General features: G+C 37.9%; 2 protein-coding genes across 5 annotated transcripts; one reads left to right on the top strand and one right to left on the bottom strand.

Annotated features, from left to right (window-relative positions):
* Positions 1-167: 167 nt before the first annotated feature.
* Positions 168-10,549, bottom strand: LOC137285318 (G patch domain and ankyrin repeat-containing protein 1-like). 3 transcript variants are annotated; one of them, XM_067817672.1, is made up of 2 exons: positions 10,279-10,549; positions 168-2,203 (listed from the first exon to the last, which is right to left on the bottom strand). In XM_067817672.1, exons 1-2 carry the CDS (start codon positions 10,291-10,293, stop codon positions 1,025-1,027), a joined length of 1,194 nt encoding a protein of 397 aa, XP_067673773.1. In that variant the 5' UTR covers positions 10,294-10,549; the 3' UTR covers positions 168-1,024. The 3 variants fall into 3 exon arrangements, with proteins under 3 accessions (XP_067673773.1, XP_067673774.1, XP_067673775.1); XM_067817673.1 differs by lacking the exon at positions 10,279-10,549 and adding an exon at positions 3,998-4,237; XM_067817674.1 differs by lacking the exon at positions 10,279-10,549 and adding an exon at positions 4,028-4,237.
* On the top strand, positions 4,497-25,580 carry LOC137285319 (testis-expressed protein 47-like). 2 transcript variants are annotated; one of them, XM_067817675.1, is made up of 8 exons: positions 4,497-4,616; positions 11,475-11,547; positions 16,117-16,220; positions 17,540-17,644; positions 21,221-21,379; positions 22,953-23,016; positions 24,506-24,607; positions 25,424-25,580. In XM_067817675.1, exons 1-8 carry the CDS (start codon positions 4,518-4,520, stop codon positions 25,465-25,467), a joined length of 750 nt encoding a protein of 249 aa, XP_067673776.1. In that variant the 5' UTR covers positions 4,497-4,517; the 3' UTR covers positions 25,468-25,580. The 2 variants fall into 2 exon arrangements, with proteins under 2 accessions (XP_067673776.1, XP_067673777.1); XM_067817676.1 differs by lacking the exon at positions 4,497-4,616 and adding an exon at positions 10,991-11,203 and having other exon boundaries at positions 25,424-25,576.
* Positions 25,581-26,706: the final 1,126 nt, after the last annotated feature.

Genomic DNA, 26,706 nt, shown 5'->3' with positions numbered 1-26,706 from the left:
ATCAGATAATGGGCGACATCATGAACATCGATGTGTGCAACTGGGATATGATGACATGTATCAACCAAGTCTGCAAACTTCACCACTGATCCCATCAGTTCCCTTTTTAACAAGAACGGGTTGCCGAGGACCAGTTCTACTTTATTATCACTTACTGCAACCATGTGTGCAATTTTCAATGTTATATTTTTATTGTTCAGATAAAGTTTCAAGGGAGAGCTGGTAACAATTCCACAAATCATCTCTCAACAATGATTGCAACTCAGTTTCAGAGGGCCACTTATACTTGTGGTTTGCCTGTCATCTCTCTAAAGGAGGAATCACACTCTCATCAGGGTTCTACACAATGCACAAATGTAGAGGATGGATACAGAAAACCAAAATTCTAACATGATTTCAGTAAATACTGGACTGTGACTGGTTAATCAAGGACATTCAGAGGTATATAATCATGATATATGCCTCTGATTTTTCAACACAGTATGTTTTTTCTAAAGTCTTAATAACACGTTCGTGGTAGAATGGAGATAAACATACCAAGATGGAAAATCAGAGGTACATAACAAAATTATCATAGCTCTAAATTTTTTATTTAAAACCTAATGCTACACATCTGGTTAATATAACATTTGGAGCTATTATAATTTTGTTATATACGTCTGATTTTCCAACACAATATGTTTATCTCCACAATATAGCGTCTTAAGAGACACACTAAACTAACGAGTGTACTGACAACATATCACGAGTAGTTGTCTGTGTATGTTGTTTCACCCATCATGGCCACTGTCCACATGATCACTTATTCATTCCAGGCTCTGGAGTAATTATCATTTCAATACTTGACAGGACCAGGGTACTACCTGCATGGAACCTTAAAACCTATTGCGAGGGTTCCCCTCACTTTTGTTAAGTCAAGGTAAAAACTAAAAAACCCTGCTTTCATTTCATAAAAGATTACCATGACACACCACTCAGCATGGAGAAAACAGACAGGAACAAGAAGAGTTTTTATCTACACCAGTTAATCAGAGTTCATATACCGCCTTAAGTTTCTCTCCCATTCTTTATCTTTTCTTTCTTTCCTTTTGATGGCTCGGCGTGACTGGGACCTCAATGACTCTCTCCTCTCCCCCCTTGGCTTCACAGCTGCAACAGCTCGAACATCTCGTGGTGGGAAGTGAGTCACTCGAGGTGTACTCTTTTGTTCAGCTCCGAGGCCCTCTCGATTCCTCTTCAACACAGTTTTTACTGGATACTTTTGTCCTTCTTCTTGAGGTCCAAGGCCACGATCTGCATTCCAGCCACTCCTTAGCATCATCTGATATCCAATATTGGACTCCGATATCAGGTAGCTCGTATGCTTTTTAGGTTTTAATTGGCAGTTAAACAAATGAACAATGGAGGTTCTGTGAGAGAGTTCTGTCTCTTCAGAAAAATGTTTTTTACAAATTTCACAAAAGAAACTTTCCTCATTTGTGACTTGCTGTTTAGAATTTGATCCATCATTGAAAGGTTGTAAATGAGCTATGGTATCATCAATGAGCTTCACAATATTGCCATGACCAGCCTTAGAAGCCAGATCCCGTGCAGTCCTCCCCTTCCTCTCACACAGATCCCAGTCCGCTCCAAGGCCAAGGAGGGTCTGAGCAACAGCCACATGGCCAGCATAGGCAGAACACATGAGAGGCGTCCATCCATACAAGTCCTGAACATTGATATCAGCCCCAGATGTCACAGCTTTCTCTACACTATGTACATCACCTTCCTGGCTCCTGAACAACAGCTGCTGCTCTAGATGTCTCGTCTTCTTGGGATCATCTTTAGAAATGTTTGAGATGGATGTGTGTTGAACACGAGAGACTGAAGGGGCCTCCCTAACATTACATTGGCCAAATGTCTCCCAAGAATCACCATTTGCTTTACGATGGCTCTTAGTGTTTGCAAGCTTAGCTTCTGAATTGCATATGCTACCTCTCTCAGCCTGGTCTGAAGGTGTCTGGGGGGCACTTGGAGTTGTCTCAGAAATGACAGCTTCATAAAAGTCTCGCACATCCTCCCCACACAATGGTGTGTGTCTGCCTCTTGTCTTTGCTTTCCTACTCCTGTCTCTGGGGGAAACATCTCTCTTATTACTATGCACAAACTCAATAAGAGGCTCAAATCTTGGTTTTGCCATGTTCCACATGCAGTGAAGGTGAATCTGTAAAGTAAAAGTAATATGTACATGTCTTAAATATCATTTTGATAACCATGAAGATGGGATTCAACTACATTATCATATGAGAAATTACTGTAGAGCTATACAGAGTTGCAGGGCATCAAATAAACCACATTGCCAAGGATCAAAAAGACCTGTTTTTATTATTGAAAAAAATGAAAACTGAACTGCATGTCAAACATACCTGATATACACCAGGAATGAATACACAATGCCATTTGGAAAGAGGTCAAATATAACACATCATATAGTGGGGATTACACTTTCTCAGTTAAGAACAGATTCTGTTGGGTTCAGTGCCATCTAGGATTCAATCCAAGACTCTAAGAGATAGGCACCAAATTGCCAGCCCAAAAACTTAGTAAATCTAAAAATAAAATTACTATTAGAAGTGGATAAAGACTTCACATAAAATTGACAATGATGTAATATTCAGTCACATTCTTAAAACTAGGACCCCAAAAGAACCCCTGGACTAGAAAAACTCCTTTGCATCCATGCTATACCTGGCCAACAGTAGTTCATATGCATAACATGGATGGCAACAGGTGAATGTTATTTCAGCTGAAAATCAGCCAGGGTTCTGGGGTTCACAACAACGTATCTGAAAAAGTTATGGTGAAATTCTGAAGCCCAAGAGACACAGATGTGGGTACGTGACATTGATAAGTGGGGTATCTCACCCCATAAATATTTTCTCCCAGGAAATGAATCTAGAGGTCGATTGATTTGCGTTTAATCAGCAGATTTCTGCAGAGTAGCAGAAAACTGCCATCCCTGACATAGATTCGTATTCAAGCCAAGGGTTCAGGATAATATGGCACCTGGCGAAAACAACGGAACTTTAGCTTGGCAAATACGGCTACCAATCTTTGGTAAAAACTGAATAAACTTTAATCTTATAAAAACTAGTTTGTCATTAGCTGATGATAATCGGATTGCAGAATATTTAAATATGTCTCATGTGCAGACAGTGGCTCTAAAGGTCAGCACACAGTCAAGGTCTACATCAAGCACATCTTGGTATAGAGAAAAGTTGTTAACTTATATCATGTATATGCTGACAAGGTCAACAGCTGAGCAGGACATGGTTGTATGGAAACAATAGGGGGTTAAATATGCACCGTAAATGGTGATATAGACAGTAATCTATGATGCCCTTTTGGAAAATGTACTCTCCAAGTTTTTGTAAACTGTTCTGAGCAATAGTTCAAATACACAAACTGTGAGCATTGCCCCTACATAAAGAACTCCCTATGACAAGCCATGGTCAATGCAGGGATAATCTATGATATATAGTCTGCTTGGTCAAGGGAATCAGTCTGCACAGCAGTCTGTTTATTTTTAGTTTAGTGAGAACATTGTAAAGTGGCATTATATTTACTCATCGAAAACTATAGCAAAGCTTATGGTAAGCTGGAGAAAAAACATGGGTCTGACTTGTCTAGAGCAGCGATGCGTTAATATACACGGCTCTCGGCTGGGCTAGGGTCTGACGGGAACTGGTGAATTTGAAGAAAAACACAATGCATTCAGTTTGTTGGTCAATATGATCTAGTAATATCGCTTTCAAATATATTTCTACAATTTCTTCTCCATTGTGACACACAACATTGTTTCGCAGGCATACCTTCCATAACCTTATAGGGATACGATATACACTGATCTTATCGACATCAACTTTAGCCTGTCATCTACGATATCTAGATACACATAAAATATAACAGAGTGGGGGAGTTCGAATAACCGATATATGTGTAGTTTACATCATCATACCAAACGGTTTCGAGAATCATGTTATGTCACCGTTTACTCGGACCACTCGATTATCGTCGAAGCAGAGACCATATAATTTATATTACGGTCTCTGGTCGAAGCGACAATTTGAAGACAGGTGTTCGTCTTTGACTGGGCTCCTAGTTCGCATGATCGCTGGAACCAGCTTACTAAACGAGAGCATAAACGCTGAGTTTGCGGTGTATCCAACGTTAGAACCAGCATAATGCATTTGAATTCATATAAGAGTTAACTCCCTTCTCAAACTACACTATTTATGGCAATTGTTTTTGGTATGAACATAGTCATTATGTTTTAAAAAACATTTTGAAGCTCTAGGGAAATGTTATATATAGAGGCACATAACTTTCTATAATAAGTTAAACGTCATTTCAAGTAGACTGGTACTCTGCCTATGCTACGCGCAGTAGTAGTGCAGCGATAGCGCAGCGCGTAATAGGGCAGGGGAACCAGTCTACATTTCAAGGCAAGCGAGCGTCACTATGGAGATCATAACAAGATGGCGTCCGAGATAGACGAACGTGAGGATTCGATGCTCGATAATCACAGAACATCTCTTTTAGATTATATAGAAGAGAGAAATAGAACTCTTAATAAGGTGAGCTTGCTTTTTTATGTTTTGTATCGTTTTTGTGTGAAATTTGCCGGAACAGAAAACTAACTTGAAAATAGCTTGCAGCTTGCAGGCTGTTGATGCTGGCATGGGTCATCCAAATTTAGACCACATAGCATGGTGTGGTTTTACATTTATAACTTTTCAAAATATTGGAGTATCCCAGTGTTAGGGGTTTTCGACGATGTAAGACAAAAACGTAATTCTCACTTTTACCATCACTTAAAATTTGTTGTTTGCAAACCATGAGTGATAAAGATACCGTGCCGTACCGTACCATGTTTTCGGGGTATTTCTTTTCCCATAATTTCTTGCGTACAATGAGATGACAGCGCCACCTGTAAAGACCCTCTTGTGTGCAGAAGCGTCTGCCGCAGTCGGAACACAAAATGTTTGAAATGTTCAGCTTTCATGGAAGTTGTGGCCTAATTTCTGTTAAAGTACTAAAATTCTACCCTAGAACGTAAAGCACTTTGAGAACCTTTGTAAATGTGATCATAACTTTTGAAACAACTGTCGCAACTTCGGGTGGACCATCGTCTGCTTGATTGAAAAGCCAAACATAAATATCATGTGACTCGAATGGAATGTTACTGACGTTATGAAAAAACACTGAACAGCGAATTGGTAATCTCTTACATATGTATTTTTCGTGCTGCAGAAATCGTACCAGGCATGTGACCTCTGTGTTAATTCAAAATACTACCTTGATGATACTATACTGCGCAGACATGACACGTTTTATTGTCCCTGCCATGGCGGGCCATGCAGACAAGTAGAATGATTGTGCAAATGATTGAAAAACTTACCTGTGAATATGTTTATTTTTAGCAAATTTAAAAAAAAAATCACATGAAAAAAATCAAACAAAAAAATTACTACTTTGCTTGGCTTTTAATTATAATGATACGCTGTATTTGTTAATTTCTGTGGAGAAGAATGCATCACATGCACTACCATATATCAGCATTACACCACGCAATAACAAGTAACCCGAAAACATGGTACGTCACTTTTAGTGCTCGTGTTTGCGGACGACGAGACACGAAATGTACGTGGCATTGGAGCGGATGACAGAACATTCTAACAATAAATTTGTGAATGGTGAGGTGATATATATTAACGGAATTACGGTTTTGATGACCTACTGATTAAGAAGTACAGTTCGTTCTACCACCATGTATAGTGTAATAAAGCACACTTTTGCCCTGAACTACTATAGTTAAACCACAAGGATGCTTGCTTTTAGAATTTTAGTACTTGTGTCCAAGTGCTTTAACTATCTTTTCTAGGATACCGTATTTAATAATTTCTAAGCCTAATTTTGATTAATCTATGGCGGAAAACAAGTGACAGTGTCTGTGACCTAAATTATTAGAATCCTCACACAGGGCTTACTGACGTGCTGTTCTTTTGACACGTCAACCCCCTACGTTAAGACAAACGTTGCTAGAAAAACAAATGATGGACAGTTTGGTGACGATTTATGTTCGGGTCAAATATCTTCTCTGGATTATTTTAATTACATCAGTGATTCTCTTAGACCATACAAGGCAATATGACCATCTCATTTCTACTACCAATGAAAGTTTAGATCAGTACATTCAGCTGAAGCTGACTACTTATGCAACATTCCATGATTGCATTGTGGGAATGTAAACATTGGAAACATTACCGTGTCTCTGTACGATTTTGAGTCGAACTGTGAGACATTTTCTCCTTCGGAAAACATAAACGTAGTGTTTCCACCAGTGATGTTAGCTGTCTGATGCAACTGCAAACCAAGAAATGGGATGCAATGAAGCGGTTTACTGTGGGAGGCTGTACAAGGCTATGGCAACTGACATCCATCGTGATGTCAGTTACATTGTGACGTAATGCAAAAAAGTTCGATTATGAGGGAGCAGACTGGAATGGCGCAGTGACGTCAACACATTGTGACGCAATGCAAAAAGTGCACATTATCGTCTGATAAAGTATTGTCGGTGCCTTTGATCTTTCACCGAGGCATTTTAGAATACGCAATAATGTACATGATCATCATTTGTGTTATTACCCCGAAAACATGTTACACCATGGTATATTCATCTCTGTCACTCAAAAATATCACATGTTTTCAACAAAAATAGCGTTGATGACATTGTATCTGCAAAACTCGAGCCGCTTGTCACATCTGGGTCTTTTGTATGTGTTTTTGATGATGACCAATACTTTTCCCTCCGTACTGATAGAGAGTGTTTTGATCACATGGCTTCCTGTTTTATACATAACCTATCACTAGCAGACGATGGATCTTGCTGAATTGCACTCGCTATTTTTTTGTTATAAAGGCAACTGATTTTGCTGAACTGAAGTGGTACTAACAATCTCGGGTGAATAATATTGATGCTTATTTGCTCTTTACATAACTTAACTTCCTAATTTCAATTGTCTATAAAACATCTCACGACAGTATCTGGTCATCCGCCCAACTGATGAAACTGAAACACTCCGATCGTGCACATACTTCCCTGATACAGCACTAGCAATACAAGTGTCGAAATCACCAAAACATCGAATTCAGCTCGCTTTGGGATCTATTTCATGACTGAAACATATTAAAGACCAGCCAGGAACTCCAAGACTTGCTACACAAGCTGTAAGACTGATAGGTCACAGCTTGTGATGGTAGCTTTATAATTTGAGCGTGATGTGTTTCACAGTGAAAAGTTGGACATTGAATAATATTGTTTTTGCCTCAGGATGACATAAACCATTTATCATTGTAATTGTTTTGGCAATGTTTAAATGGCCATGTTAGAATTCAGCAAACTTTGTACCATGTTTGGCATCCATTCTGGGTCCTGTCACTAGTGTCAGAACAAATGTAGTGCAGTGATCAGTTGAGTGATTTTATTGAAAACACAGATTCCACACATTTATATCATCCTTGTTTTTCCCACTCACCCACAGGTTGTATCTGCAATCAGGATGCGATAACAGCTCAATGCAGTAAATAAGGTGACTGCAAAATCCATAGCTTGGAAGTTATGAAACATATTATGTTTGCATGTGTTGTGTACCGACTCTGACTGTTTGAATGAACTGATGAACCATCGTAGTTCTGCATAGTTTAATCACAAGTTTGAAGTGAGGTACATATTTATGATGTCACTAGGTGATGTACTCATATCACATATAGATGACATAACATTACAGAATGTTTTTGTGAAAGTTTATTCCCTTAGTTTTGGGGACACAAACATTGAAATGCATTCTACTGATGCTGATGTTCATGCTGATAAGCAGAGAGAATGAGCAAACGTTTAGAACCATAAACATGAAATAGTCAGCTCATTCATATATAATACCAACTTCTAAAACAAGTAAATAGTTGTGCTTCACCTGCTTGAGAAGTTTCTTGAAATTAGTTCATTCATTTATTTTTCTATTTTTGTCTTCAAGATATCCAGGGATGTTAGTGGAGTAAGGTACAGAAAACAATGTCCTGTTTTCATGGTTATGTCAGCCTGACAGTAAGTTTGCTGGGTTTATCAAGTGTGCAGTGGCTCGTCTGAGCAGTGTCATTGAACATGTTCAATAATGTTTTGAATTTGCAGCATTTTCAGGTGAAAGTAGTTACGACAGTTCATAAGACTGCATGGTGGTATCACCTCAGGTTATTGTTATCAAACAGTATTTGACCTTCAACATGGAAGTAAAAAATACAAATCCCATAAAATGTGTCCCTAAGTTGTCCATAGATATGCCAACACGTACGCCTAAATTACATACAGCTAATTTTTCAAAAGTAAACCTAACAGTTCTGTTCCCCATTCTTTGTCGATGCCTGGATTAATATCTGACATGTTTCCTGCTCACTAGACAAGGAATGATGATGTATGGTGTCCAACTCATTCAGACCTTTATTTATACCCTGGTCTGGGCACATCAAGATTCCTTGTGCCTGCTCGATGCTTGCTTAGACTATGGTTGGTCACTTCCAATTTAGTTTAAAGGTATTGTCTGCTAACAGGAACAAACCATCAGTCCAGTTCCCTATTCTTCATCTCGTCTCGGCTTTTAACTTTATTTATCAAAACATGGCATCATGATATAATAAAGAAATTGCCATCCACAAAGTATCTCACCTTTCTATATGATGACAGGATTACATTCCTATCCCTGTGAAACACCAGTGACTGTACAGATAACTGAAGATCAACTACCGCTTACAACAAACTTCTGTCTGTTGGACATTAAATCATCTCTTCACTTAATGATAGTAGAATTAAAAAGATACATGTACATCCCTGAGTTCTGACACTTGTAAATAAGGTCAGATACTATTAGAGATAGTATTAGAGGCAGGTGAAAAATTTACATATCAAAGTTTTTGCAAACGATTGTTAAAATCCCCATTAATGCATAGGATTTGTATTCTGTTCTTCATGATATCAATAGTGTTATGAGTGTGTATTTTCTGTATATTTTTGTTATTAATTCAGTAATAATTATTACTGGGTCACAACATTAAGTGTTTTGAATATTAATTATGATGGGCACATTTCGTTTTAATATCTGGTCAACACTTTTAGCATTCTGGTTTTCCGGAATTTATCTGCTCCTAGTTTTTGATGTTCACTTCGGGGATACTGTTTCGAGACCATTCTACAGTGTTGACGATGTTTGTCTGTGCCCGAACTTTTGGGAATGACTTTGTAAATATATATAAGGGCTGGTTGCCATGCACAGGGGACACTCACATTCATTCATATTTGCTGGAGTTACATCTCTGCCACGCTTTTGATTATCAAAACCCTTCAAAGCCCGACCTACATTATCTGCTGTCACACCGATCGCTTAGCCATTTCAGAACATTATTACAATTATCCAAGAAAATTAAACATTTTTAGTTAGATTCAGAAAAGTACAACAAACAGTACTAGAGTTTGTACTTTACCAAGAAAGTGTAATCCCCAAAATGACATGTTACATTTGACCACTTTCTGAATGGCAGTGTGCAATCATAGTGACAATTTATCTAAGCTATTTAATGAATTAGTTGTTTTGTTGAAAACAAAACTGGATAGTTAATAACATAGCAGGAATGTGTAAAAAGAATACACCAAAACTGAACCATCACAGATAATTGCAGACAAAACCTAGAATTGCATGATTCATTATCTTTCATAGAATTATGCTAAAACCCTTTGTCTCCTTACACAGAACAGAACTACAAGTAGAGCACACATAATTATTCAAAATGTCATATCAAAAACAGATACATTTAGTATAAAAAACATGCTTGCTCAAAAGAATCCCATTCCACCCCACCCCACCCCACCCCCAACCTCCTTGGATTGGCCAATGACGTTATGGTATAGTGTGAAAACATGCACCAGAACTAAATTGTCAGAGACATTTGTACATAAAATTTTAAATGCATAAATGTCTCATAAACATCAGGGGCCTATGCTCCTATTACACTAGCATTGCAAATAGAGCACAGCAGATGATGATTTTTTCAAAAGTTTTTGTCTTAACTATTTTGGCCAATTCCACTGCATAGAGTGAGCATCTGATTATGCAACTGGCAGTCTGTGGATGGTAGTATTCATGGTAACTCTAGTGTTTGTAAAGTCATGTTGCTTGCATACATACTTACCATTATGTTTGGCATTCATCCTGTTTTGCCATTATATTGGTAGAATATCATCTCAGGTCTGGCTTTCTTAATCACCACCTTACACTAACATTGCAGTGTTGGGAACTGTTGTTGGGTGTACATCTGGGAGTTGTGGCCCACAGTGTATTGTTGTGTCTTGACTGTAGTGTGGCTCCATCAGACTCTCCATGGTCACCTGGCTCTGCCTGGGGTGTTAGCCTTATCTCTCTGCCCCTACATGGTTGCTGGGAGAGGACTGAGCATGAGGGTACTGGAACCTACATGGCTGTGTGTTTAGAGAAGGGGGAGGCCTTCAGTGTGGGAGGGGTGTGTAATCTGAGAGGGGAGGGGGAACAGAAGTCAACAAAGGGCAGGAGCCAGTGTTAAGTTGTGTGGGGTTGGGGGGGTGCCCTGTTATTGTGTGGCAATCAATCAGCACCTGCCAGGACAATTTGATCGCTATGTTGATCTAGCAGGTGATAGCTTTGTTTAGAAAGCAGTAGTCCTGTCACTGCCACTAACAACAAATACTTAAATGGTGAGAAATTATCCTAGTTCCAGTTGTAACTAAATACCAGTAAGTAGCTAGCCAGGGGGTATGTTCCTACATGTGAGTGGTAACTAGTTGCTATGGGTGTTAAAGTGAGCGTAGGCTTTCCCCAAGCAGTAGCAGTACACCATCATGTTACTGTAGTACCTTGTACAGATAGCCATGTCTGGTGTCAAGAACGATGATGGGGCACAGGAAGGGGCTGACCTACCTCAACCCTGGGATGAGGCAAATACTGATGGTAGTGCAAGGGCTAATGCAGCTCTGGCCGACAAGAAAAAAAGGAAGGGCAAGAAGGCTGAACGAGTGTTTGACTGGCCTAAGAAAAATTACTTTGAAGTTACACGACATGATTCCACAGAAACAGATAGAATGGTGATTTGTTTTAACACTGTTTGCTTGCTAGCCAAGGTTTTGTTCTCTGTTTGTCCCTAAAGGTACTAGTTATGCTAATGTTAAGTTTGTAGATTATATAGGGTGTCAGGCGCATTAATTACCTCCAAGTATCATGCTCTCTGTTAATTTTTGTCATATCCTTGCATGATTGCTGTATCCTCAATGTTATGTGCACCTACTTATTTCCGAATTCCACATTAGCCTCTGTAATGTGACATTTTGTGTCTAATATAACCATCTCTTGTTGCAGAAAAGCCTAATCCATCGTGTCGTGTACATTTCCAAACTGCGAGATGAGGATATTGACCGAGTGGAGGCTGGAAGTGAGTACAGGGATCCACACAATGTGTCATGTTATCAGAGACAGTGAACATGATGAATATATTCACTATTGTAAGGCAAAAGCCACTGTGTTCTGTAATCTGATTGGTTGAAAAACATGATCTAATGGTATTAGATTTCCAGAAACTGCAAGACTATTCACTGCGTACTGACTCGTAAAAAACACGCAAACAATTGTTTTGCTGTGTCATCAACAGTGGTGACACAATTCAAATCATATTGTGACGTAAATTTGGAATGACGTCACAAATGAACAACTCTAGATGCTACCATGAGATTCACCTGAAACGGCCAGCTGATGACACTTCACTGTTGTACCTGTACTTGATGTAAACGAGTGCAGATAGTAAAACCCTTTGGTTTACTTTTGTGTTTACAGTGTCGATAAACATCATGTGTTGGCCAATTTCCAGGTGTTATTGAGTATTTGAAGCACAGGAATATTTCATTTGAAACCTCTGGCTGATGCTGTTTGTTCCAAATGCATTCCCGTGCTTCAAATACTCAGTAACACACGGAAATTGGCCAACACATGATGTTTACCTCCTAAGTAATGTCACCGTTATTACTTTGAGTTTGCACCGAGACATAAAACTTTGTTATTAGTTTAGGCTGGTAGCCAGTTACGATACAGTCGCATATTCGGTGAATCGAACCATAGCTCTTTATGAATTCAGTTCATTATTCATGGTCCCCTAAACCGAATAAGAATGAAGATTTATTTACATTTTTTTAATGGAGACTGTTTTACTTGAGCCCTTGTGTCCTTGTTCTGAGTGAGATCTGCAAGAATGGAATATGTAACAACCGTGCACATGGTACTGTGGACTATAACTATTAGTCTGTTACTTGTGTCATGTAGGAATACTGGTTATTACTATGAAGAATTAACACTCACCTTGGGGTGCCATATTGTGCACCAGTCACTTAATCACAGTATTGTATTTGTGAATAATTATTTGTATTTGTTACTCAACATTCATAATGCATATTATCTTCAACACATAGTGTATTCGTTGCAGCCCTAATTTATTAGTCCTGTTTATAGTCTATTTGGTTCTAATTTAAAACATTTAATGCGAAATAGCACTAATAACATGTTTTCCCTGGATTAGTGAACATAACACATTTGTGGCTTGTAATGTAATGTAATGTAATGTAATGTAATGTAATGTAATGTAATGTAATGTAATGTAATGTAATGTAATGTAATGTAATACATATGGTCGATCTTTAACTAGGGTTTAGCGTAGTGGTTAAAACACTCATGCTGAAGACCTGGGATTGATTCCCCATTAGGGTACAATGCCTAAAAACCATTTCTGATGTCACCTGTTGGGATATTTCTGGAATATTGCTTGAAGCAATGTACATCATACTCACTTACTCACTTACTCACTCACTCACTCACTCTTACATATTTGGTATATGACTTGATATGGTGAGAGTGTTTGATGGGTACTCGGCAGATGGTCAGTTGTCCTGTCTTGAGTAATCCTTATGTGTAAACAGAATGACTGGTAGTAGACATTACTTATTTATGATTTTTGTTTGGAGCTGTACATCTTGAACATTCCTTCAATGTTTTTGTTATTTAAAACCTGCACTGTTGCATGTTAAAAATGGTAGGTTTAGGTTACCCTAAAAGTACTCACAGAAACCGAAGTAAAATGTTTGCTGGGTGTTGCTTCATTAAACTGGATAGTTTCATCAAATATTAACATGTCTTTCCCTACTGAGCCTTTGATTTAAGCCTCTGATCATCCAAAATAGCATTTTACAGGTAAAAATAACAAAACTTAGCATATTATGAATAAACTTAGAAGCAAGTAATAAGTTAAATCACAATCAACAATGGGTGGTAACAACTTTCTGGAGCACTCTGTAGACGGGGAGATGCATTTGCACATGTTTTGCCTTTGCCATTTTGCAATTAACAATCAAAGCTAAAAATGAACTTGTTAAGTTTAAGTTAGTAAACTTTCAAAAAGAGCTTGAAAAATGTACTGTGAAAATCCCTAAATCAGTTATTTCATATTTTATTTCATAAATTACATACATACATACATACATACATACATACATACATACATACATACATACATACATACATACATACATACATACATACATACATACATACATACATACATACATACATTTTATTTATATTTTATATGTTAGTTAAGATAACAGAAAAGAAAGGATGAATGGTACATGACGTTTTTCATAAAGTATAGTATGTATGTGTCACTATGGAGAGTAAATCTCATTTGCATACTGTAGCGTGCATCATAAACATTCATTTTGACATTGATGAAATGTGAATTGGTAAAAATGACACAATATTTTTCATGCATAAATTCATCTGTTTTGGATGATTTGACAAAAACTGCTGAAGACAAAAGTCAGGGAAAGCAATAGTCATATGATATTCAACAGCCAAAGTTATGTTCGAAACTATGAAAACAAACACCAAGAACCATTTTCTTTCTATTTCCATGAATACTTTAGTGACAGGCTGCACCCACTGCACGTAACAACAAATCCTCTAACACCTTGGAGCTGTCATTGTCTGTCTTAATTGGGAAGTAAGAAACTGCAAGTTTCTCTTGACATGAAAACATGCAGAAATTCATCAATCAGTAATCATATAACTGAGATTTGTAATTATCCATAATTTATCATCATCAGGGCAGGTTCTTTTGAATGTATCTAATTTAAAGTATTTGTGTTACTTTTTTAGACCAAGTGACATTATTTTATGATGCAACCAAAATTTTGATGGTGCAACCAAACCTAAGAGCCAGGTTCCACTTGGTGCAGGTACTGAAAATAACCCTGAAATCACACCCTGCTTTGAATAGTGTCTGATGACAAATACCATATTTATAATATTTTCATTAAAATGTTTTCTTAAAAAGAAAGCTTGTAATAAATGGGTATTTTAGCATGCTCAGTGCAGACAGTAGGTAAGCCTTGTGACATTTTCAGTTACAAATGTCACTCAGTGAAACTAAACTGAATTTGTGACTGTTTCTGTGAAACTGAGTTTCTAGACACACAACATTTACCTCCTTGTGCAACATGAATATCTATACTTACACATTTCTTTTGAAATCCTGCAGCCTTTTTTGCTACTCTGTTCATCTTGATGCAATTGTGAAATATGGTTGAGTTTCTCAAAAACTTGGGTAATCGTTACATCCTGAGAGGTTTGGATTAAGGTCAAGGTTTTAAGATAATGTTTTTAAACTGGAAATATACAATACAATAACACTTTATGTGTTTGCAACAAATGCAAACACCTCTAGTTATATTGTCTGTGATTTGATAGTTTCTTTAAAGGTCACATGCAACCAAAAAATCAAACATAATTAAAACACATTTATCACTTATTCATTACATATAATATATGCTTTTGAAAAAACAAATAAACAAAATTAGAAGTGTACAATCACGATTCAAAAGTGCAATATTTTGTACTTGGGCTTACTTCACCCGAAATGAAGCTCTCGGGAGACCGAACCCAGTCATAGCGGGTGGATCTGCACTCAAGTGTAACGACGGTTTCCGATTGACTGGTTCATATGCTGATATGCTGAGGGTTCATTGTGTGTACAGAAAGATGATCTGTTTGATGGGCATTTTAGAAGTATGGCGAGTCACAAGAAAGTAAGATTCTTTATGGATAACAACTTCTTTTTGTGTTCTTGATGCGTCGTTTCAGTATGGATTCATATACTGTTGTCAAACAAAAAAATCATATACACTAAAAGAAGTTGTTATGCATGAAGAATGTATATAGAGATGTTAGGTTTTGAAAATACATGTTCTCTGAATTTGTGCTCCATCCAATCAAAAATCATCTCAGTAGAGATGGTAAAATACTGCGTGGCTGGAATCTGTCATTCCCACAGACAAAAACATGCCATGTGTATCACACCTGCCTAATTACATAATGTGGCAGAGATGGGACTCGGGTGCACGAGTCACAAATCAATGTATTTATGTCGTATAGTCTGATAGGTGTTAAGTTCAAATTGCATGTGGTCAATGATTGAAGCTGTGTACTGCATGTTGTCCTTAGCAGACAGACAAGCAGACATATAGGTGTGAATAAACCAGACACAGAGCTTTCTCTGAGACAGAGACTGCTTACCACAGTCAACAAGTCTTTTTACGTAATGAGTAGATTATTTACTTGTTTGTGTACACAACCAAGATCAGACTACTGTTTCAAGCTCCGCGAACCTATTCACACAGCTGTTGAAAACAGTTTTCCCCCCAGCGCTGGGGGAAATTTAGTAAAACGTTTGAACTCAGATTTCGCAGGCTTTTTTTTCATCGCGTTTTTTTTTTCAACTTTATAGGTTGAACTGGCATTTGTTATGATTTGTTTCGGTAAGTGCATACAGAAAGGTACCAGAATCTGCAAAGTTGTCTTTTACGCTGCATGTGACCTTTAAAGACGAGTTCATTGATGTGAGCATATTCTTTCAATCTGTACTCATCTGTTGTGAGATTGACAGTGATGATGTATTTTTCAGATTACTATGAGAGACAGCTGAAGAACCTTCAGAATGTCCACCAGAGTGAGCCAGTGACTGGCTTGATGCTGATCTACATGAAGCACATTGTACATGTAGTGGAGGTAAGCTACAGTCCACCACTAATAGACCTCCACCTTCATACAGAAAGTCGTCACTGCAGACATATCTTAACGAGTGGAAACATTTGGAACTGACATAATTAGAGGCTTTTTCATTTTATGTACAGTCGAACACTGTTTGTGTCAAATTCTGATAATTCGATATCTCAGTTATTCTTTTACCTTTCTCAGACAAGTATCCCTCTGAACTGTGACTGTCCATGTGTTTTCACACACACTGTGGCAGGAATCAAAGTTAGCGGTAGTGTAAGCTAATTAAGGCTAATTGAGTAGTAGGTGTCACAGATTTGTTTATCTAATTAGGATGTACACCACATTTCAAGTTTACACTCCTGATAACTGATTATAGTATCAAATCAAAACATAGTGAGAATCTAATCACTGGTACTGCATTCATGCCAGCACCAAATGCCTGTCAGTTAAAACTTTCTATTTCTTCACTTTGTAGAATAAGTCCATCTCTTGTACATACCAAAATGAACAATATGATGAGATTACCATGTGTATTTGCGATCTCTGGGAGGACAAATAAATAATAGACATGCAATCCACTGTTTCCTTTTGTTTTCTTTCATTTCTTTCATGTTGGTATGTGATGATATGCCCAACTCGGATATGTTGATATTAAGACAACAGTGGTCAACTGTACTTGTTGACCTTCAATCTCTATATAGAGCAGCATCATTGGGAAGATTCTCTGTGTGTTTTCTTGAATTTAACTACGGTCTCCTCAAGTGGCAGATGTTAGACAGTTTATTGACTGTAGAATAATTCAGTGAAGAAGAATATTTCTGTCGTGTTTGGATAGATTATGCACCAACAGGAGATATCGCAATTGTACTGTGATGTAACTTCAGTTGCCGGTATTACTTGCCAGTGGAAGATACTGCAGTGTAATACTTTCACGTCAGTAGTACACTAGTGTTATACAAATAGACATGTGACGTCATAGTAATTGTTTACACTTATGAGACCATAATGCCAGTACCTCTGTCTACATTGGCATTAAACCTTGCTTGTCTCACAGGTAAACTGAAAGTGATTACACTGTGAGTAGACAGGTTCTATCAATTCATGTTGGAAAGTAATAAACAGTCTCCTAAGCTAGCTTCTGTGATAATAATTTTTATGAAACTGGTGAAAGATTTAGTATCAAACTTGCTTTCACTCGTTTGATACCAAATCGGGAACTTGTTTAATAAATATGGAAGGTTGTTTAGTATCCTCTGTTACTGTTCATGGCTGCGGTAAGCTCAAGTGTCATACTGATACATGATCAACTTTAATATTGGGTGTTGCAGACTTCCTCCGACATGTTGCTGGAGATGGTGAAGGAGTTGCATCACAGTGAAACATCAGATGAAGGATTCATCTCCAAGGCCAAGATACTTGTCATCTCTCATGATATATCCTTTTGTTTGGAGCCATATGAACAGTGTGGAAGCGCTGTCCACATGCAGTGTGGAGTTGCCCAAAAAGCAGCTCCATTTCCTCAATGGACAGTGAATGAAAAACATGTGACACAAGAGTAAAGGTAAGTTTTCCCTCACATTTTCATTAATTTGCAAGTGTATCAGACTTTGCTATTTTGCAGATGGGTCTAGGAATCTACAGATCTTTCTGTAATATCTTGACACCCTCTACATTTATTGCAACTGCACGTTAAGTGAGGACACCCTCCTGAGTGTTGAAACAAGATCGCCGAAGATGATCGTTTCAACCCAAAACATGACATCTTCATCAACAGAAGCACCCTTTTTAGCTGTCATTTCTCACATAGTTATTTTAGTTCTTCATTCACAGTGCAGGCTTTAATGCACCAGTAATTCATTAATTATCATAAAAAAATCAAACTGTACATTTTCTATGGAGTTGCATTAAAGCTGTCCTTTGCTTTGAATGTTTACGTTGACGTAACTGTCCATGTTGTTGTCTTGTCAAAATCCCAGTGTAGTTGATACCTTGACTTGAATGAGAAATGAGCCACTGCAAACATCTGTAGTTACACGAAATTCCAATTCCTTGTTTCATAAGAGAATGGTGTTTACAAATGAATTTTAATTTTAAACTTCAAGAAATAGTATCTCAATATTTTATTGGTTTAGGTCACGTTAACTGAGACTTCACAGACTGCCTTTTTGATGAGGTCATAAAATTTTTCATAATTCCTTGGGCTCACTGGTTACATATATCATGCGCACTTTGCGCTTATTTAGCGTATTTTTGTTATGTAGAATATTATTGATATAATATCAAGACTATACAAGGCCGCAAGTTTACAAGACTGCCAAACTTGCATCCGTGTCTTGTTTTGAGATTTCCATGATTTCCAGATTTCCATTTTTTCCAGAGCTTGCTGTGCGACAGAGCACGTGCTGTATGGCGGAATATAAGGAGTGTGGTATTGCAATACACAAGCGAATAGATGTATCAGATAATACTCATTGATATTTACATATCCAATTGAATGAGTTAGTCTCAAAATTCTGGACTGGTTATTGTAGTAAGTAGTGCAATATGACAGAACCCAGTCTGTTTCTGTTTCTTCTTTGTTTTTGGTGTGCTTGACAACAAACAACTGGTATTAAAGGATATATGTGACTCGTTCAACTTCAGAATTCATTTCCTGAAAACCATGAACATATGAAACTAATGCATATATTCTGATGGTAAAAAGTTAAGCAACCAAGTAGGCACATGGTGATTTTTTTGTAGGTCATTAGATTTGTACCTAATGTTGTTACACATGTAAAAATAAATGAAAACTTCACTCAAACACGCTGAACAGAATGAGACCAGATATCATGCTGCATATGAATAGTGAAACCCATGAATGTACTGGCGACTTGCACAATGATGACATGCCATTACACTCAGACATGCACCGCCTTGTCAAAAGAGGCGACTAACGGGATTGGGTGATCAGGCTCACTGAATTGGTTGACACATGTCATCAGTTCCTAATTGTGCTGATCAATGCTCATGCTGTTGATCACTGGATTGACTGGTCCAGTCTCGATTATTTACAGACTGCCACCATATAGCTGGAATATTGCTGAGTGCGACGTAAACTAAACTCTTATAATGATGTATAGTACCTCTGAAGTATTGGTTGTTAGATATCCACCAACGTGTGTGTCATCAGGAAGCGTTAGCAGTTATAATGGCACTTCATTTTCCATAACGTCTGAAAATTATTGGGTTGCTTGACTTTTTACCATTAGTATATTATTCAGAAACTACAACAATAATGAACAAAACATTCTTCTTCACAAAAAACACCTCTAGAATAACAGTTGATAACATGACAGTTAAAACTGTCAACTCCCTCAACCCACAACAAAATGGACAGTCCTTTTTGCTAAATGTGACCAACTCCATATAAAATGTACAGTTTGATTTTTTTATGATAACTGAATAATTATTGATGCTATAAAGCCTGCACTGCGAATGAAGATCTAAAATAACCACATCTAAGAATTGACAGCTAAAATAAGGCACTTCTTCTGATGAGGATGTCATATTTTCAGTGATCTTGTTTCATTACTCATAAGGGTGCCCTCACTTAATGCGCAGTTGCAATAAATGTAGATCTGTAGATTCCTAGACCCATCTGCAAAATAGCAAAGTCTGATACACTTGCAAATTAATGAAAATATGAGGAAAAACTTACCTTCACTATTGTGTCATGTGTTCTTCTTTCACTGTCCATTGAGGAAATGAAGTTGCTTTTGATAAGGCGTGTATTTGCATATTTTACGCAATAAAAGTCATATTTAGTTGATTAATTAAAAATGTGGGTGTACAATAATGCATAAGAATCACTTAAAACCCAATAGGTCTATAATACCTTGCATACTTTACTCAGTTAACTACATTGGCTTGCGTATATAATTCGTCGTGGCGTCGAAACTCAACAACAGCATTAGTAAATGTTTACTGTAGTAGATGTGTGGCTTCGATGTTGAGTGTTTGAAATGGCAGCCTATTCAGTAATTACTAAAAACTATTGAGAAGAATTTGTATTCATATATCTATAAGTGTTAATTACTCAATAAGGATAAGAAACATGGCATGAAAGTACTCAATTCTTTAAACTAGTGGGAGTAGACAAAATGCTAGTTAGTCCTCATAGCATGCAATTACTTTTACACATACAGACATGAGAGTGAATACCCAGATGTTTGATAAATAGCCTGGAGCTCTGGAATATTATACCATCCAGATGCCTAGAGCAACAGCATTGTGATGTTAAACAACGGCTTAGAAATATAACTGAATGTTATGTCATTGGTTTGGGAGAGTGTGTTGGGAAGTTCATTGATGATGTCATCTTTTTTCACCAATATATGTCCAGAACTTAACATATTCTGTCTTCACTATCGCGACCTCCTATTAGGTTTTGTTAGACCTAGTGTAGGAGTGTAATGAATAACACTGGGACGAAGTTTACTTACATTGGTCTGGCAACATTTATCTAATGGTAACTGACTTGGGTAACGGGTTATTTCACCCCAAACACACTCACCCCAAGCTGTTTTACCCGTGTTGTTTCACACTATTTGGAGGTTGTGTTTCAACCTATCAAATAATTGTTGTTATCAGCTGTAAAATTGTTTCTGTATTTTGTTCATGTATGTATAGTGTTGAAACAGCATACTCAGATTGTTGGAATGATTGTGTCAGTTCATATTGGCCGTGTTGGATCAGGTGAAGTATGCAAGTACACAATTTACCTGACAAAGGGGCAAGGAGTAGCCAAGAAAGGTTGTTACACACCACAAAGAAGCAGTTGTCATCCATAACATTTGTTTTTTTTACTCAATTACTTACTGAATGAGATGGGTGAAACAACTCTTGATTAGGGACAAATTGATCCGGAAGCCTGACGGTAGCTGTGCTATCATGATCTGGGAAAGGAAGAGTCCTGATGCCAGACTTGACTGTATGGTGCAGTGATGTTTTCCTTAATATTCCGCCACATTCCTCAGCGCCTTTATCAGCAATGGTCATTCCGGACACTGGACATCGAAGCTCATCGTCTGGAGGCTTTTGAGCCATCAGAAACCACAGACAAACTCATCGTTGATGTTCTCACACAACTGCTCAAACTTGGCAAGTTCATCAGCAAAACTCCCAAGGTTGGTGCACTCATGATGGAGTCATCTGACTCTCATGGACTACTTAGTACAACAATGTTTTAACAGCTGCTCTATGCTGAAATACACTTTATATAAAGTCTTGAAGTTTGGTCATTGTCAGATGTGAATTTGTTTCTTTTGGCAATCTCAAGCCAGAGCCAATAAGATTTTGAGAGAGCCTGATCCTCCAGGCCATGCTGGGAATGATAAGTATCTGTCACAAGTTAATGATTGAACATCACTGTAATCAACAAGAATGTGCAAAGCCAATTACAGATATAGTAACCAGACTTCTCTAAGACACTATCATAATAGTATCAATATTTTCAAAGGAGCAAAACACAAGCTATCCTCATGTAATATCACTTGTAATCAGAAGAAATATACAGAAAGATTATAGTACAAGACAAGCATTCACTGTTCTTCCAGCTGACATGCTTGTCGTAAGAGGCAACTAATTGGATCAGGTGGTCATAATAGCTGACTTGGTTGACACATGCACTTGTATCCCAGTTGCATAGATTGATGCTTATACTGTTGATTACTGGATTGTCAGATCGTGACTTGATTACTTACAGACTGTCGCCATAAAGCTGGAGTAATGCTGAGTGCGTCATTAAACAATAAATAAACAAATAGATTTCCACGGAACTTTGTAGAGAGATCTGCTATATAAAGGGATCCAGTCATTCCTTCTCATCTGATATTTCACATGAATAAGACAAGCAGTATGTGTGATCACTCTATATCCAGGGATGCTTTCAGCCAAGGCCTTTGTTTAAATTGGATTGGTGTCACAGAAGACAGTATTGCCACCATTGATGCAGTCATCACTGGTCTTGCAGTATACAATCCTTGAATTGTGCTACTTCACAAATTTGTGTTGCCATAATAAATCAACACCTAACAAAGTATATTTGGAGAAAATAGAAAATGTTGATAAATACAAGAAATGAAGATATGTTACCAGTGCATGAAACTCCAACAAATAGCCAGGAATCCCACAGGGCTGATAACTAAAAAATGTTGCTGACCCTGTTAACATGCAGCCAGCCCTGTATTAAACATAGGAAACTGAGATATGGTGTTAGAAGGAAGTACTGGTAGATACTGAATTACTTGTAGTGAGGTAAACTTAAATATGTGCTAAAGCAGATGTAATAAAACCATCACTTGGTGATCACTGTTAATTCATTTAGAGTCACTGCGATCTGAGTCAGAAAAGCAGTACAGAACAACATTATTCACTGGCTGAAAGCATGCTCTAGACCAGTCACGTTTAGTGGGTAGGTTGATATGTGGAAGTTACTGTTTGATTGATCATGAACTATACAGAGATCATCCAGTTACCACAGTTGTAAATTATTTTTGAAATATTTCCCGTAGTCAATGTCATGGTCAAATATATACCCTTGGAAAATGTATTAGCACACAGGACCGGCTATAAAATAAAGTTGTAAGTCCGCCATTAACTAGCAAGCAGCAGGCCGCTGGGCAGATGCTATTTCATACACTGGTGTTACCCAACAAACAATGTATATGATGTTTGTGTAAAGATTGTGTTTTCTTTCAGCTCAATTTCAAGAATGCCATGGACTCTCTGCACCAGAATGTGCCTGAGTTTCTACCACAACAAGGTAATATAGTCAGTGTCAGATCAAGAAAAGGGCTTAAAGCTTTGTCACTATGAATGTGGACTTTTGGTAGAGCATGCCAAATGTACGTGATTATGTGCTGCTAGTGCATGGTGGGCGAGCTGGCTATGGCGCCAGGCTAGTGATGCAGCGAGCTTGAGGTGTGGGGATGGAGCCCACCTGTGACCAGGTGTAAAAACCTTGTGTGCAGTCTCTTTCAGTGTTGTCACAACCCCTGGTGTACAGTATACAACCCTGTGCACTTAAAAGAACCCACGAATCTGTTGGTATATGACAAGATGGTGGCCTCATGAATACGTAAATACACCTAGTTGCGAGTACAGGAACGTGCAGTGAAGTTGGACAAAGTACTGTGACTATGTGTCCCAGTCCACCCAGCTGTTAATGGGTACCTCGGTAGGATGAGAGAGCCACAATAAACTTGGTGTGCCAAGTGGCAGCAAGAGCTGTATGCTCCCAAGGGAGTTGAGATTGAAACATGATGTGCTGTTGAGACTGACATCCAGTGATAGAGGGAAAAAATAACAACACCTTGAGCATGCTCTAGTGTGTGGATATGTGCGCTACATAAATATCCTATACCGTATCATATCCTGGTATCTTGGATGACCTCCCTTGGAGTAATGCTCCCTGGCAGGATAGCTCCCGCGAAGCTGCTGTCTTGTATTGCTTGACGTGAAGGAGGATCAGAGGACTGTGACTTTAGACTATCCAGATGGACAAAAGAAAGAAATATACACATGACCAGGATCAAGCACCACCCAGTATGAAGAGACTGCACGGTGTTAATGCATGCTTTGAAAACCAAATTCTGTGTTTAAACGTGGTAACTGATAATATTTTTCAAAATCCAAAGTGAAATTGACATTTGGTAACAATTTATTTGCTGTCTGAAACATGTGCATAAGTACATGAATATCAACATTTCCAAAAACGTATGGTTGCTGTGATTGTGTGAACCACCACTGGCAACTTGTTCATTACATTGTGTAGACACCCCTCAGGGGATAGCATCTGCCATTCTTCTCTTTTTCCTAGTAATCAAGCATAGAATTTTACAGAATGTTGTTGTCACCATGTTACAGAATGTTGTCACCATGTTACAGAATGTCATCAAATGATGGAATCTTGTTGTCACCATATGACTGAATGTTGTCACTATATGACTGAATGTTGTTGTCTCCATATGACAGAATGTTGTTGTCTCCATATGACTGAATGTTGTTGTCACCATATGACTGAATGTTATTGTCACTGTATGAACGTGTGATAACCTGTTCTGCCTAACAGGTTGCATGAGCTGAATACCCTCCAGGGAGCTGAGTTGGTTAAATCAATGCCAGAAAACAACATCTGTTTATCAAGGGAATACTCCTGTGCCTTGAGCATGAACTACTTGCATGGATATGTGTGCTATATAAATATCCTATGATGATGATATATAATAATAATGAATGTTGTCTCTCTGCAGCTGCAATCCACTACCTCCTTGAGGAGGATGACAACTGTATGATGCTACCCAGTGAGTACATCAACACTTACACCAAGCCCTTCGACACAGCACTGCACAGTGGTGAGTTGACCCATTCTTCAAGAAGGTACCATGCTGGTGCCATGTTTTTGTGAAGATATTGTGATTATTTCTGAGCAGGTCATAAGATTTAAGCAAAACAATTGAACAAAAAGACTGGTCATGTTTTGAAGGTTTTAGATCTCTACAAATGTAATTTGTTGTAATCTAGAATCTTAAAGTAATTTTTACAATAAAATGCATTGCTTCCATATATATATGAGCGATACATATCTAGAAGGAAAATATACACTGTAAGTACTCATAACTCATTCAGATTTCAGGCATGTTAAATAGTCTAATAAATCACTGATTAATCACTATCAATCACTGCACAGCACTCTGCTAGTCTGAATAATTCATAAACATTTGTGGTAAGCATGGACTTACACAAACACATCCTGTTGAAACCTGCTTCTCTTGGCAGCTGGGATTAGCACATGTCTGAACATCTGTATGGCTGATAATACAGCAGATATCAGCTATCCCCTGACTGTCAAGCCCAGCCTTTTAGGAGTCACACTGCAGTGTTCAGTCCGGAGATGCATTTGTGATCATCCATTGTGTTCTATTTGTGAATGTAGACAAAAGTATTCCTGTTGTCCAAGTGTCACAAGTTGCTGTTAAGAGTTAAGTTAGACATGTCAGGAAGTTGTGACAGTGGGTTTGAAATGTCAGACTACAGTATCACTTTCCTTGTTCCTCGAACTTCAACCTTACGTGCTAATATCTAAATAGATAAGGCATCAAACACATGTAAATAACAGATATGGGAGCCATCTTAACTCAGCTGTCCTTGATTAGACTTTCTTCTTGCAGACAAAGTGTGGCCTCTACCTACTCGACTCTTTCCCTACAACTGATGCTCAGCCCTGAACAGACCTGCAGCAATAGTTGGAGTCACTGGGAATGTGGACAGCTACATTGATCCATGTACATATGTATGTTTACAAATAAACTGTGATATTTATTTTAATGCAGTTACTGTTTTATATATTTGCATCATTTCATAAACATAGACGTACTGATTTAGTGACAAAGTGACAGACTGCTGTGCTTGGTGGTGTTGAACTAACTTGTTATGAGGATTATGAATACACTATCACACTGGTACACTGCATGCAGTATTAGTAATTGTCTTGTGTCCTGAATACTAGTAGGACACTTCTCTGTGTGTTGTGTCGAACCCGTATAACAGAAAGTACACTCAGAGGGGTGCATGGACACCAGTCTAACCGATTCTTTGTTGGACAAGTATTAAAAAGAAGCACATAGAGAAGATGAAGTGACACTGGTCTAAATGTATTCTTTGTTGGACAGGTATTGGAACAAGTACATAGAGAGAGAGATGAAGTGACACCTATCCAAATGTGTCCATTGTTTATTTATTTATTTTTTTTTTTATTTCCATTTTTATTCCCACTCTACAACATATACAGTACAATAGTGTGCATATATTCATTCATACATAGAGGATACTAAACGACCTTCCGTGTAATACCATTTTTATTAAACGAGTTAATGATTTGGTATCAGACGAGCAAAAGCGAGTTTGATACCAAATCTTTAACGAGTTTAATGAAAATGGTATTTCACAGAGGCGAGTTTAGTATTCTGTTTATTACTCGCCAACATAAACTGACAGAAACTGCGGCGAAATTGCCTACAGTGGGAGGACACTCAGCTTTCAAGTCAAGCAAGGTCTAGTCAAATCGCGACATCAACATTAGCATTGTGACGTCACAACATTGAACCATTTTGACGTCATACGTCAAGCGGTATTACACTAGTGTAATATTGAAGTGAAAATATTACACTGCAGTATCTTCAACGGGTGAGTAATAAATACATATATGTTCTTACACACATATACACACATATGCGCACATACGTGCTGTGATAAATACATTTCCCATCAAACTGAAGTGGATTTACATACAGGAAGTCTTAATTCTGGCATGACTAATGCAATTGTATATATTAAAGTGTACAGTTTTGGTTGATTGAAATAAAGGTTACAGGTAAGAATTATACTTCATTCATGAGATATAAAGACAGAAGCTCACATATGTAGACAATGTACATGTGTTTCTGGTTAACAG

The sequence above is a fragment of the Haliotis asinina genome, chromosome 5 (genome assembly GCF_037392515.1).
Source record: "Haliotis asinina isolate JCU_RB_2024 chromosome 5, JCU_Hal_asi_v2, whole genome shotgun sequence".
Lineage (NCBI taxonomy): Eukaryota > Metazoa > Mollusca > Gastropoda > Lepetellida > Haliotidae > Haliotis > Haliotis asinina.
The sequence above is the reverse complement of the archived record's forward strand: the minus strand, read 5'-3'. Positions and strand labels throughout refer to the sequence as shown.